Source organism: Typopeltis vanoorti, chromosome 21, assembly GCF_054136105.1.
Source record: "Typopeltis vanoorti isolate ZY-2024b chromosome 21, IOZ_Tvanoo_1.0, whole genome shotgun sequence".
In the NCBI taxonomy this organism is placed as follows: Eukaryota; Metazoa; Arthropoda; class Arachnida; order Uropygi; family Thelyphonidae; genus Typopeltis; species Typopeltis vanoorti.
In genome coordinates this window covers 71,608,193-71,621,045 of record NC_143569.1, presented here as the reverse complement: position 1 = coordinate 71,621,045, position 12,853 = coordinate 71,608,193, and the positions used below count along the sequence as shown (strand labels likewise).

At 33.4% G+C, this 12,853-nt stretch overlaps 1 protein-coding gene across 1 annotated transcript in view; it reads right to left on the bottom strand.

Annotated features, from left to right (window-relative positions):
- Positions 1–1,757: 1,757 nt before the first annotated feature.
- LOC150094962 (cysteine protease ATG4B-like) overlaps positions 1,758–12,853 on the bottom strand; it is a 215,536-nt gene continuing 204,440 nt past the window's right edge. Inside the window, exons 12-13 of the mRNA XM_090410953.1 lie at positions 9,159–9,276; positions 1,758–3,572 (exon numbers count right to left, since the gene is read on the bottom strand). Of these exons, the coding sequence (XP_090267079.1) occupies positions 3,451–3,572; positions 9,159–9,276 (240 nt within the window). The 3' untranslated portion in view covers positions 1,758–3,450. The remainder of the gene's footprint in view (positions 3,573–9,158; positions 9,277–12,853) is intronic.

Genomic DNA, 12,853 nt, shown 5'->3' with positions numbered 1-12,853 from the left:
AACAACACAGATATCCTACCACATCCTCCATACAGTCCTGATCTCGCACTTTGCGATTTCTGGCTGTTTCCTCAGCTCAAGAAACCACTAAGAGGCCGCCATTTCGAAAGCAACGAAGCATGTGTAAAAGCTGCAGAGGCGGTTTGAAAGAACTCTCAAAAAACGGACTCTCACGTGTGTTTAAGAAGTGGACGCAATGTTGGGACAAATGCATCGAGTCTCACAGTAGCTACTTCGAAAAAGACCATGTAAATGATGACGATTAAAGGTAATCTGTTTTCTGTATAAATATAGTTTTATTACTTATTGAACAGCCTATGTATATATGTGTGTGTATGTGTTGAGGAACACTGACTCGGTTGTTCTGATACATTTGTATAAAGAAAATTTAATGACTGAAACCGAGAATAATTGTAAGGTTTTAATGGTATAACACACTACTAGTTTCAGCTTTTGACAGCCTTCTTTAGGTGTCATTTAAAAATAGGAAACGGCAGTAAAAACACTGAGAAACACGGGAAAAATTGCAGTACATAATTAATATGAAAAAACGTTGTTTTTTCATATTAATTACGTGCTTGCAGTCTCTCGTGAACGCCAGTACTGAACAACAGCAGAATGGCTATCTGGGAGGTTGTAGCTCAAATTGTTATTTAAATGTTCATCATTAAGGATGATTTCTCTGGACTTCACAATTTTCTTTCAAACTCATCATGGCAACGAAATATGTTTTTGGATCTATCCCAGCAGACTGAATGACCCTGGTGTTCATCATCAGGATTGTTTGAGAAAAGAACATGACTAGACAAGGCACTGGCACATGTTCTTTTGTAAGAGATGTGTCTCTTATGCTCCTCTATACGTAATTCAATAGATTTATCTGTTTGACCAAAATAAGGGATATTACAGTCACACCATATCTTGTACATGCCAGGATATTTCAGATTATGATGATGAGGCTTCGGATGGCTTACTAGAGAGCGGATTTTTGGAAGTGTAGTAAATAAAGTCCTGATGTTGTATTTCTTAAGAACTCCAGCTAATTTTTGAGAAACTGAACTGATGTATGGGATAGAGATATTACCCTTAATTAATATTGGTTCTTTCTTCAGTGTGGTGGCTAGGATATATATATATATATATATATGGACAACCGCAGATGGCTTATCATTCTAGAAAATGAGCACTTCATTAGAGGGAAGTAAGCAAAGCAAGCTGTTGCATAATTTTAAATCATAAAGACAATTCCTGGAAGTAGCTGAAATTCTACAAAACTTGCGAATCAATCACAACTATTTTATTTCTATATACAACCGTAACTTCCATCATCTAATTATGAAAAACCGTCACAAGGAGTCTAATGCCGATGCATAGTTTTGCCTAAATAATGTAAGCTTGACCCTGTGAAACATTTAGTTTAGTAATTAAAATAAGTATTACATTCTTGGTTCTAAATTACACTGTTTTGTCAAAAAAAAAAAAAAAAAAAAAAAAAAAAAAAACTTTATGGCCCAAATATCATTCATGTTCCCTAACATGCAAAATTTATAAATGATTCTTAAATGTAATAATAAAAGTCCCTTAAATCCCCCTCCCACCCATCAGCTCTTGTTTTGAGTAGTTCTTGCCTTAGTTTATCCATCATTTCTACTCATAATTTCTTAAATATGTAAGTACTATTATCAGTATGAAAAAGAAAAGAAAATAATAATAAAAATCCACAGCATCAAACTATCTGAAATGAAATGTGAGAACTGTTATGGATATAAAACAGAAAAGATTTATTAGAGCAATCATTATATACATATCTAATGCAAAAGAAATAACTTTTCTTAAAATGGAATTACAATATTTCTATTACTCTTATTGGATACAGTTCACAAAGTATTTTTTTTATGAAAATACAGTGTATATTTACTGAACAAATGTTTTAATAAAACCTTTCCAAAAACAAAAGGTGATGTCTAGCACATTAAATAACTACTGTATTTATATCTGCTCATAAAAAATTTACTTTAAAAAGCCTGTATAAAATTTATGCGGTATATAAGTAATGTATAGTACAAACAAACAAAAAAGTTATAATCAACTCTTAGTATAAAAAAAAAGGATAACATTGATTTACAGGATGACACTGCTTAGTCATTAAAGACTGGAACCACTTCTCTTCAATATAAGAGAGAGAGAGAGAGAATAAAAATTATTTTTAGTATGTTTATTAAATCATATACATCAAAAACAATCACACAAAGTTTAGTTCATTTCAAAAAAATTATACACAGATTCATTAAATTTGCTTATTAAGTGTACTGAATTTCTTATAAAATATTACTATATTATATATAGTATATACATTCAATGAGTAAAGTGCTCTTATGAGATTTTAAGGTTGTCAATGTAGAATAAGTCATATCCATTATGAAGGATATACTTTCTGCTCCAAAGCATATAACAGTAATTTTATTTATTTTTTTGTGACCAATATATATATATATATACTATTAGGAAAATTGTATTATTTTTATGCTAAAAAAACTATATGAACATAGAATAGTCTTTTATGTTATGATTTAAAATGAACAGTACTAAAAATTACTGTTTGAATATTGGATTTGACTCATTGCACATTAAGGGTCGGGGGGGGGATATAAAATGTCAATTAAACTAACATTTTAACAGGATTAGAAGAGACTATATATATAAGGCAGTAACCGAAAATTATAATATTGTAGTACACATACTACTTTATTACAATCTTAATTTAGTTGAATCATTAGAAACTGATAATTTACAATTAGTTTGACCTTAAAAATATTAGAAATAACATAACTAATTTCTCGTACACACTTCAAAAATTTAGGCATGATATTGCCTCTGTCTGATATTATGTGAATAATCTTCCAGTATGCACAAATAATTTTCACTTGCAATAAGGTTCTGAAAAAAAAAGTCAACAGACTTTGCATAAAATATATGAAGTGCTTATAAGCAAACAGAAGTAAACATTTAACAGTATTTTGATCAACATTAGCATATTGAAAAACTTAAAAAAATACTAGGTCATCTGGCAGGATTATATATTAATGCTTATCATCTACATAAAATAATTATGTACAATTTGCAGGGGAAGAAAAACTATACTGTTGTGGCATTACTTTAATTAAAATTCTATTTGAAGTATATATGATTTTGTTAGGTGCTGCTGCTATGATCCAGGCTGCAAGCTTCATATCACAAAATGCAATAAAAGTTATGTGTGTGTGCGTATCTTTAGTCTTTCCTTACCATGACTATAAATATTTTTCAATAGCTAAAAAAAAATTAATGTATAATTTAGGTAAATATAATCTCAAAACTTTCTGTGCAAGTTTAGTATTATCAACTAAAAGGATCTTTGAGCTTACTAAGAGCACATTTCCACATGATGCACTAATATGTTTTGAAAATAAGTTAAAATGAAAAAAGGAGCTTCTCTTCACTCTTTGTCATACTAGATGACTGGGATCCTGTGCAAAGATTTGAATGGATCACCTCAAATTCATCATCAGATGTTTTATCTAAAAGTATAAAATCTGAAAATAAAAATAATGATTAACTCAGTTAAATAAGTACTGTTTAAACTAGTTCAATGAATTGCAATATGCATTAAATGACAAAAAGGTGGTATAACTAAACCTAACATATAGTGTAGATTCATCAAAATCCTGTTTTCAAGCTGTGTGCATGATTTTTGTAGTAACTTGCATATTTCCTCAAATGCTAGGCTAGATTGGTTGATGTAGATCAACCAAGATTTAGGCTTGGTAACTAGTCATTCTGCATATTTTTTGTTAATCTAAGGTTTTGCTGTTAGACCTCACTGTGGTGGCGAGTGAAATTTTAAGTGGGGGTGCTGCCTATACAAAATAAAAAATAATTATTTTTTTCCTAATTAGTAACCAATTTATTAATAAATAAATCTACAGATTTATTTATTAATAAATTGGTTACTTGGTTCAAATTGGTTCAAACTTCACTTGTGAATTAACAGCCTACAAGCAGCTCTCAAGTATCTCTCAAATCCAGCAATAAATATTACAGAAGGAATAACCATCTACAGCGACTCAAAATCTGCACTTGAAGCATTAAAAAATGGAAAAACAAAACTCACACAGGAAATTTACAAACAACTAACAACTTTAAATTTAAAAAATAAGAACTGTACACTGCAATGGATACCAGCTCATGTAAATATCGAAAGCAATGAGAGAGCAGACAGACTAGCCAAAGAAGCAAGATATTTATCTCAAGAATTGCACTCACTATCACTAACTGATGCAAACTCTATCGCAAAAATAAGACTGGTAAAACAAACTATCAAGAAGAAGACTGAAATCAGTGAAATAAATGAAAATAGAGAAATAACCAAGGTACTAGAAGGTACTAGAAGTTATGAAACATGCAAGAACTGTCCAGGGGTCGAACTAACACCTGCCCATATCTATTCTTGTCTAGCAATTGCCATTGCTCTACAGAAAATTGACAATAACCCTACAGAAAAGCTCTACTCCATCAAAGTTTTCAAGAGATTGCCAAAGCAGTTCTACAGGCATGGTCATATCTAGAAGCTCTTCAGTGGACTCGACAACAACAACAACAGTAGCATTATGCAATTAAATATTATGGTGTTTAAGTTAAGGGATATTACATCCCATATAGTTTCTTAGCCGAATAAGAAACTCAAAGAGTTTCATGCCGAATATAGTAGAAACTATATAAAGTTCGGCAATTCCAAGCGTAAGCAAATACCTGGATACTGCAGCAACTGACCCTAAAGGTAGTGCAAGCTGAGGCAATTCATGTCAAAGGTGGAGCAAGCTCCGATCACTATTCTTGATATTTACTCATAATGTGAACTTAGCTCCTAGGAGCTGTATTATTCTTCTCTCATAATGTCGAACAATAATACAACCCCTAGGAGCTAAGTTCACATTATGAGTAAATATCAAGAATAGTGATCGGTGCTTGCTCCACCTTTGACACGAATTGCCTCAGCTTGCACTACCTTTAGGGTCAGTTGCTGCAGTATCCAGGTATTTGCTTATGCTTGGAATCGCCGAACTTTATATAGTTTCTACTATATTCGGAATGAAACTCTTTGAGTTTCTTATTTGGCTAAGAAACTATATGGGATGTAATATCCCTTAACTTAAACAAGTTATATATGTTGCCGAATTGAAGCCTTTGGCTCTTCATATATCTAATAAAATATTATGGTATTTTATACGTTTTTCCAGATAAATGTTGACAGATTTTCCCATTTATTCATAAAACAACCTGCAGGAACTCTACATGCATCTACAATGTAAGGAACTTTGTATACATCTTGAACTAAAAGGGAAAAAAAGGGAGGAGCTAATTTAGAGGAGAGCAGGTTCTGGCTATTCTTTGGAGATGCTCCAGATATAAGAAATAAGACTGATGGATAGGGAGAGTAAGCTTCCTGGATCATCTAACTGATCCAGGAACTTTATCTCTAGAGAACAGATATAGTATTTTATTCAAGCTATTTACACCCTCAATAAGCAGAGTGATGATTCTGTGCTGAATAATGAGCATCATCTACCATCTGAAAACATTCACAAACATCCATGTCATAGTAAAGTTTGAATCTACTAGCTGGGGAGTTTGCCCAGGCCACACGTCCCCTTCCCCTCCCACCAGTAATACTCTAACAGGAGTGGGTGAGTTATAATTTTATGACAACTGGGTGATGATTGTGTTCTAAAATATATTGTATTATAAACATTTCCACTCTATTTAATATAACACACACCACTGCAATAATTATAGAGGCTATGAATCAGTCTTCAGTTTCTACCTCTCTCTCTCTTTTTAATGTGCATTATTAGCTTATCACTGCCCCCCCCCCTAACTAAAGGATGAGTACGTCAAAACATATGGGAATCATAAAATTCACATTTTCCTCAAGTCAATCTCAAATCTTCATCCATGGTATATGGTGTGAACATGCCACTACTGTATAACCTTTCACAGATGGGACTGTCAAAATAATGTGGAACAAACTGGCCAAGCACTGGAGAGAGAGAGGGGGGGGGGGAAGACCATGATGATGATACTGCCTATCAGCCAAATCATGACATGCATCGAAGAGAGAGGTGAAAATTAAGCATAAGCAAATGTCAATAAAGGTGATGGCATTTTGAATTCCATTTGTACATCAGCAGTAATTATAGCAGGCTGATTACGAAATAAAGGGATTCAAAAAAAAAAATGTTTACTGAAAAGCAGATAACAATGATTTTCATGTTTCTACTTGACTTTTCAATATTGATGTATTGGAAGCTGTGTTGTAGTAATTGTAGTAATTTCAAAGATTATTATTTATAGAGCCCATTACACATCAGGAGATCAGCCAATAACAAGGTCCAAATGTGTAATGGGCATTTTCACATAAAATTTTATTCTCTTTGAAGTTCTGAACAACAGAGAATGAAGCCAAATGAATGTTATAGAAGCAATTCACGCATGGTCTCCAGTGAAATAACAAGCATCTGTTATCACCATAAATGCTCGTTATTATTGCTGATAATTCTGAGAAAAACACAGCAACAGAAATTTAACTTGAGCAAAAGGAAGGCATCAGGTCACATTGAATAGAACCCCCCTTTCTTTTTTTAATACATATACTGAGGGGGGGGGGGGACTATGGCACTCAATCCCCCATGTTCCGGACTCTCAAATTTTGAAGACTCGAAAGGGTCCCCCCCCCCCCCGAGTTCTGGACTGGTAGGTCGGTTCTCCTTGAATTCTGATTACTTGAATTTTGAAAACTCGACACTCAGGGAAAAATGTGACATAAAAAGGCTTATCATTTTATATATATATAAATAAAAAAAAAGTGATGACTTTATACCGAGAATGACAAATTTATTGTTAAGATACAACTAGTTTCGTTGAAATACTTCTTCAGGTATCATGGGTAAAGAATAAAATAAAAATAACAGACACATGAAAAAATACATTAACAGATCTAGTAAAAAAGAATGCGTGCTAGAGTTCCAACTGAAGTTGACTACGTGCGTGAGCTGGTATTAGTGCACCAGTATTGGACAGTGGCAATGTGCGCATCAGAAATATTATAGCTAAGGCTGTTATTAATATGAGACGAATCAAGCGATTTTTCTTCAGATTCAGTTATTCTTCTTTCCAGTTCATCATAGCACACATGGATATTAGAGGTTTTTTGCCAGTCAACGATGTGTTGGCGGCCATCATCTGCGTTGATGGAGAAGAGAACGTGGCTAGAGAGAACACTGGCTCTGGTTCTGTTGTAAGAAATGTCTCTCTGGTGTTCTTCTTCCATGCATAAAAGGATGAATTTAGCAGTTTGGCCATAATATGGTTTGCCACAATCACACAAAATCTTATAGACTCCTGGATACTGAGTAGGAAGATGTTTCATTTTAGGTCTACTTAGTATGGAGCAAAGTTTAGGGAACGTAGTGAAGCAAGTTCTAATGTTGAATTTCTGAAGCATTTTTGCCAGTTTCGGGGAGAGAGAGAGAGCTGATGTATGATAACAAAATTCAATATTAGAACTTGCTTCACTGTGTTCCCTAAACTTCGCTCCATACTAAGTAGACCTAAAATGAAACATCTTCCTACTCAGTATCCAGGAGTCTATAAGATTTTGTGTGATTGTGGCAAACCATATTATGGCCAAACTCTAAATCCATCCTTTTATGCATGGAAGAAGAACACCAGAGAGACATTTCTTACAACAGAACCAGAGCCAGCGTTCTCTCTAGCCACGTTCTCTTCTCCATCAACGCAGATGATGGCCGCCAACACATCGTTGACTGGCAAAAAACCTCTAATATCCATGTGTGCTATGATGAACTGGAAAGAAGAATAACTGAATCTGAAGAAATATCGCTTGATTCGTCTCATATTAATAACAGCCTTAGCTATAATATTTCTGATGCGCACATTGCCACTGTCCAATACTGGCGCACTTATACCAGCTCACGCACGTAGTCAACTTCAGTTGGAACTCTAGCACGCATTCTTTTTTACTAGATCTGTTAATGTATTTTTTCATGTGTCTGTTATTTTTTATTTTATTCTTTGCCCATGATACCTGAAGAAGTTGTATTTCAACGAAACTAGTTATATCTCAACAATAAATTTGTCATTCTCGGTATAAAGTCATTTAATTTCCTTTTTTTATATACAGTTCTACCAAGTAAATAATGAACATTAATATATATATATATATATATACACACACACACACACACACATATATCATGAAATCCTTTAAATATACACATTAATAACAGGTTCCTTGGGAGGATTTTTTTTAATTTTTTTTAAAAATTTACTTGTTATTTGGAGGTAGGTGCCAAAACCTTCTTAAGAAAGCTTGATACAAAAGATATAATTGCTCTCTCTCTCTCTCTCTCTCTCTCTCAACTTCTTCCTTAGCCAGCCTAGCTGGCTGAGTGGTTTAGCATATCCACTCTCCATCCAAAAGGCTGCAGGTTTGAATACCTCCGTGGGCATGGATGTTTGTGATTGTCTGTGAAAATACTAGTGGTGGGCGGTAGGTGGTGTTGGTGTCGCATAATAATAATAATAATAATACATTTTATCCATGAAGAAATGAAAGTAAATGAAAATACCTGGAATCAGTAAAATATAAATAATCAAACTTACAAGTAAAAGTGTTCATATAGCCTTTTGACACATTCTGAAACATTAAAATGTACAATTATCCTCATTTTAAAAACAAAGCAAATGTTTGCAATGTTTGCCAAGAGGTTATGTGTATACATAAGACTGCTTAACATACATTAAAATGTATGTATCCTCTTCTCATTTAAAAAACATAAGCAATTTTTACATCAACACACGTATATGCAAGCTTTGCAAAGAAATGAAGTGTGCATGAAAGTGTTTTTACAAGGATGGTCCACTTATTAGTCTACTGTTAAGGTGTAATAACAGCACCATGCTGCAGTGTGAAATGCATATTATTTACATTTCCATGTAATCACTGAAAAGCATCAAGACTTGAACTCTACCTTCATGTAATATAATAAGCAAGTTAGAAATAAGAATAATTTACCTTAAAACAAAGGTTAATAATTTACCTTGGTTACAGCAACAACTGGTATCGCTGGATATAGGATCAATTTCTAAAGGAGGCCAGTGTGGTGGCCTTTGTTCTGCTAATTCAAAAACTGGCTGCTTCTCTGGAGATATTAAGAGCTGAAAATGCAGTTTCAAAAATTATACACATAGTATAATTAATGTGATTAATTAAAAAAAACTAATATAAAAAATAATAAACTGATAAGTAGTATAAGTATGCAGATTTATTTTTTATAGATATAGTAAAAACATTTTCAAAAATAGAGTGAATATATTAAGGCGATCCTAAATACAGCAGGCCCTTGCAATTTCTGAGAATTACGTTTAAAGTAAAATTTAAGAATAAATATTAAAATAAGAGGCAAAAGAACATTTGGTTCTTCCATTCCATATTCAAAAAAATTTTTATTTACAGTATTACAGAATAGATATGGTTAAACTGTATGAAACAGCTTCATGATTAACTGTATATAAAAGTGAAAAAAAAAAAAAATATATATATATATCAGTGTAAATATTAACAAAATCCAGTTGTATTGTGATACTTTATAGTAAAAGAAGATTATTATTATCATCAGAGACCTCCATGGTGCCAAAGGCTCATCAAGAGAGGCCATATATCACCAGTTGTCCTACTTTCTATTCACAGTAGATACACTCACCACTTCAATGGGTAAACTGTCCCTCACTGGCTGCTCTGTGAGAGAAAAAAGTAGTTCTCAACTCTTTCTGAACTACATACAAACTTAACTTCTATGGATGCCCCTTGTCCTCTTTCTACCTTCCATATAATGAATAATTTCACCCACTGATTAAATTATTCTTTCATAAGCTTATAGGCCTGTATCATGTCATACCTGTTTTTCCCATTTATCAGTTTCTGCAGTCTACATACTCTCAACCTGTTCTCATAATCAACATTATATAATCCCAATATCATATTTTGTAACTCTTCTTTGCACCTTTTCCACAGTTTCATCCAAACCCAGGTGACCCAATCTGCACACAGTAGTCCAGATGTAGTTGTATCAAGGCCTTGTAATGAGGCAAAATGACTTCAATGTTCGTTTCAGCATCACAATTATCTTCTGAGTTGTATTTGCAATTTTTTGCTATGTATGTGATATTTAACTTCAATTTCCTATCTGCCATAACTGCAAGATCCCTAGCATCATGTCACTCCAAGCATAATCCCACCAATATAATACAGCACTAGATATCTCATCATGCCAAAATGCATAACTTTACACCTATTAACACTGCACTTATAGCCATTATCATTTGCCCACAGTTCTGGCCTATATCATTAATTCTATAGACTGAACAACAATGGTGTTATCCCTGCGGTACATCATCAGTCATGTTAAATCTGGCAGATTTTCTATCCCATCCCATATACCACTTTCTGATAACTGTACATCAGCCACTCACTCACACAAATCAATAGTTTATATTCCATTCCGATTCATATTCTCTGTTTTATTCAACAGCCTTTCATGTGGTATTTTATCAAATACTTTGGCAAGGTCAAACAGTAACATAGTGTATCCATTCCCTTTATCCAATTAAACCACAACGTTATTATGACATAAGCAAACCAATAAAACATGACCACCATTTAGTAAACACATGCTATTCCTTGCAAAGTACAGACTGTCTGCTAACTAATTTCTGCATGCAAGTTCTTACCAACTTCTCCAGAAATACTGATAAGTCAGTAGTTGGAAGTTTTTACACTTGGTTATACTATAAATTAAAGATACCAAGAAATTATATACTTGGTTTAATTCTTTATCCAAGTGTAAACAAACAAAGTTGGCACCTGAAGTATTTCTAGGACTGGGGCAACTCGTATATAGAAGCTAATGACTTCACATCACTTGTTTAGTATCCCAAAATACAAAGCAAATATCCTTTGTATTTTGTATCTGGGTAGTATCTTTGTACTTTGTATCTGGGTAGTGACCTTCTATAATGCTATGCATTATAGAAGGTCACTACCCAGACCCAGAGGTGATACTAAGGTTGAAGTAATGCAGAAGTCATATTTTCATATACAAGTAGAGTGATTTTTAGAATAGTTTTTATAATTAATAATCTAGTTTATGTTGTCATTTCCTAAAAAAATTGATTCCAAAATCTAATCCTAAACAGTACCCCCCAATTGGTTAGGTGGCTCTGCTCCCCAAAGACCAGCCGCTTCCCTTAGACCGACCTGGAGTATACCAGGTCTCTTGCAGTTGCAAACCGTCCTTCTACAGGCAAACAGCCAATATCAGGATATCTGAACACAATGACTAACATCCTGTTCCACCAATACAGCCACTCAGGACTTGCTGATCATGTTTTGGACATTCACCACAGAATATGTTGGAAGAAGGTCACTTTATTACACCACAACAAGTACGAAAGACTATTCCTTGAATCTGCTTCAGCTCTGAAAAAGTTTCCAAAACTCAACAAATTTGGGTGCATTAGCCTACCCAAATTTGGGATACATATATTCTAAGGTTGTCAGTCCAGCATCCAAGACAACCTAATTTAGCCCACTCAGGGGCACCATTTAGGACTCTAGGACCAACTTCTGTTGCCTTTCTTCAGCCACATTTGCTTTATGCGAATGCTTGCATGCACATATCATTGTTTTGTGATCCCTGAAGATGGCAATGTAACATTGCTGAAATATAGGTAGTTATTAAAGTTTTTATAAGATTCCACAGCATAACTGCAGTAATACTACAAGAAAGATGTAAGGTTGCTAACTAAGAGTAAATGCTATACTTATCCAGAAGTTCAAAAACACACAGAAAAGTAGGAAAGAGAAGAAATGTGTTAAGCAAAATACAGTTGACTATGATTATAGTGATGATGTAGGAACCAAAGATAATTTACAGTAGATAATTCTGTATAACAACGTAAACTCTGTTATAGTGAATTTCCTTTAAAATGGCATTGTACCTGCAGAGGTATGATAAAGTCCCAGAGGCTGGGACTTTATCTTCAGTTATTACATTTCAAACTTCTAAAACACTGCAAAACTACAAAATCTAACTATATCTTGGTTTTACTCTTGATCTTTTTAGCTGCCATTTTTATTTTAAACAAAAATGATTTTACCACACCATCTAAAATTAGCTATGTTTAACCATTCTTGAATACTGAGGTGAAGTTATTTTCTAATATAGTCATTTTTAATATGATCCTGGACATAGGTGCCATATGTTCTTTGCCTGATTTCCTTAAAACTGTCATATCTGTTGCCACCAATTTCTAACCAACTGTTTTATTTCTAACCCAACTCTTTGACTCGTGTCAGAATGATGCACAGATCAAAGAGTTGGGCTGGAAAATGACTTGAATGTTGTATTGTATACTGCTGCTGATTTTTCTGTTATTCCACATAAATTTATTCGAGTTGGCTTCCAACCCTATTAATGTTATAAATTAACATATAATATATTTCTATTTTCTATCTGTATTAAAAATTGTGTAAAAATGGCTAAAATGTGTCACCTGTTTCATAGGTTTCTGCAGAGAATGTAGTTGATTTTTGTTTGTTTCGTTTTTTTATTTTGCTGTTTATTTTTATGGCATTTTATTACTGATTTCCTTATTTGTCATATTCAAGATTAATAGTGTTAATTTCCATATTATAGCAATTATTTAATTCAGATAAAGAATCATGACGACTTGC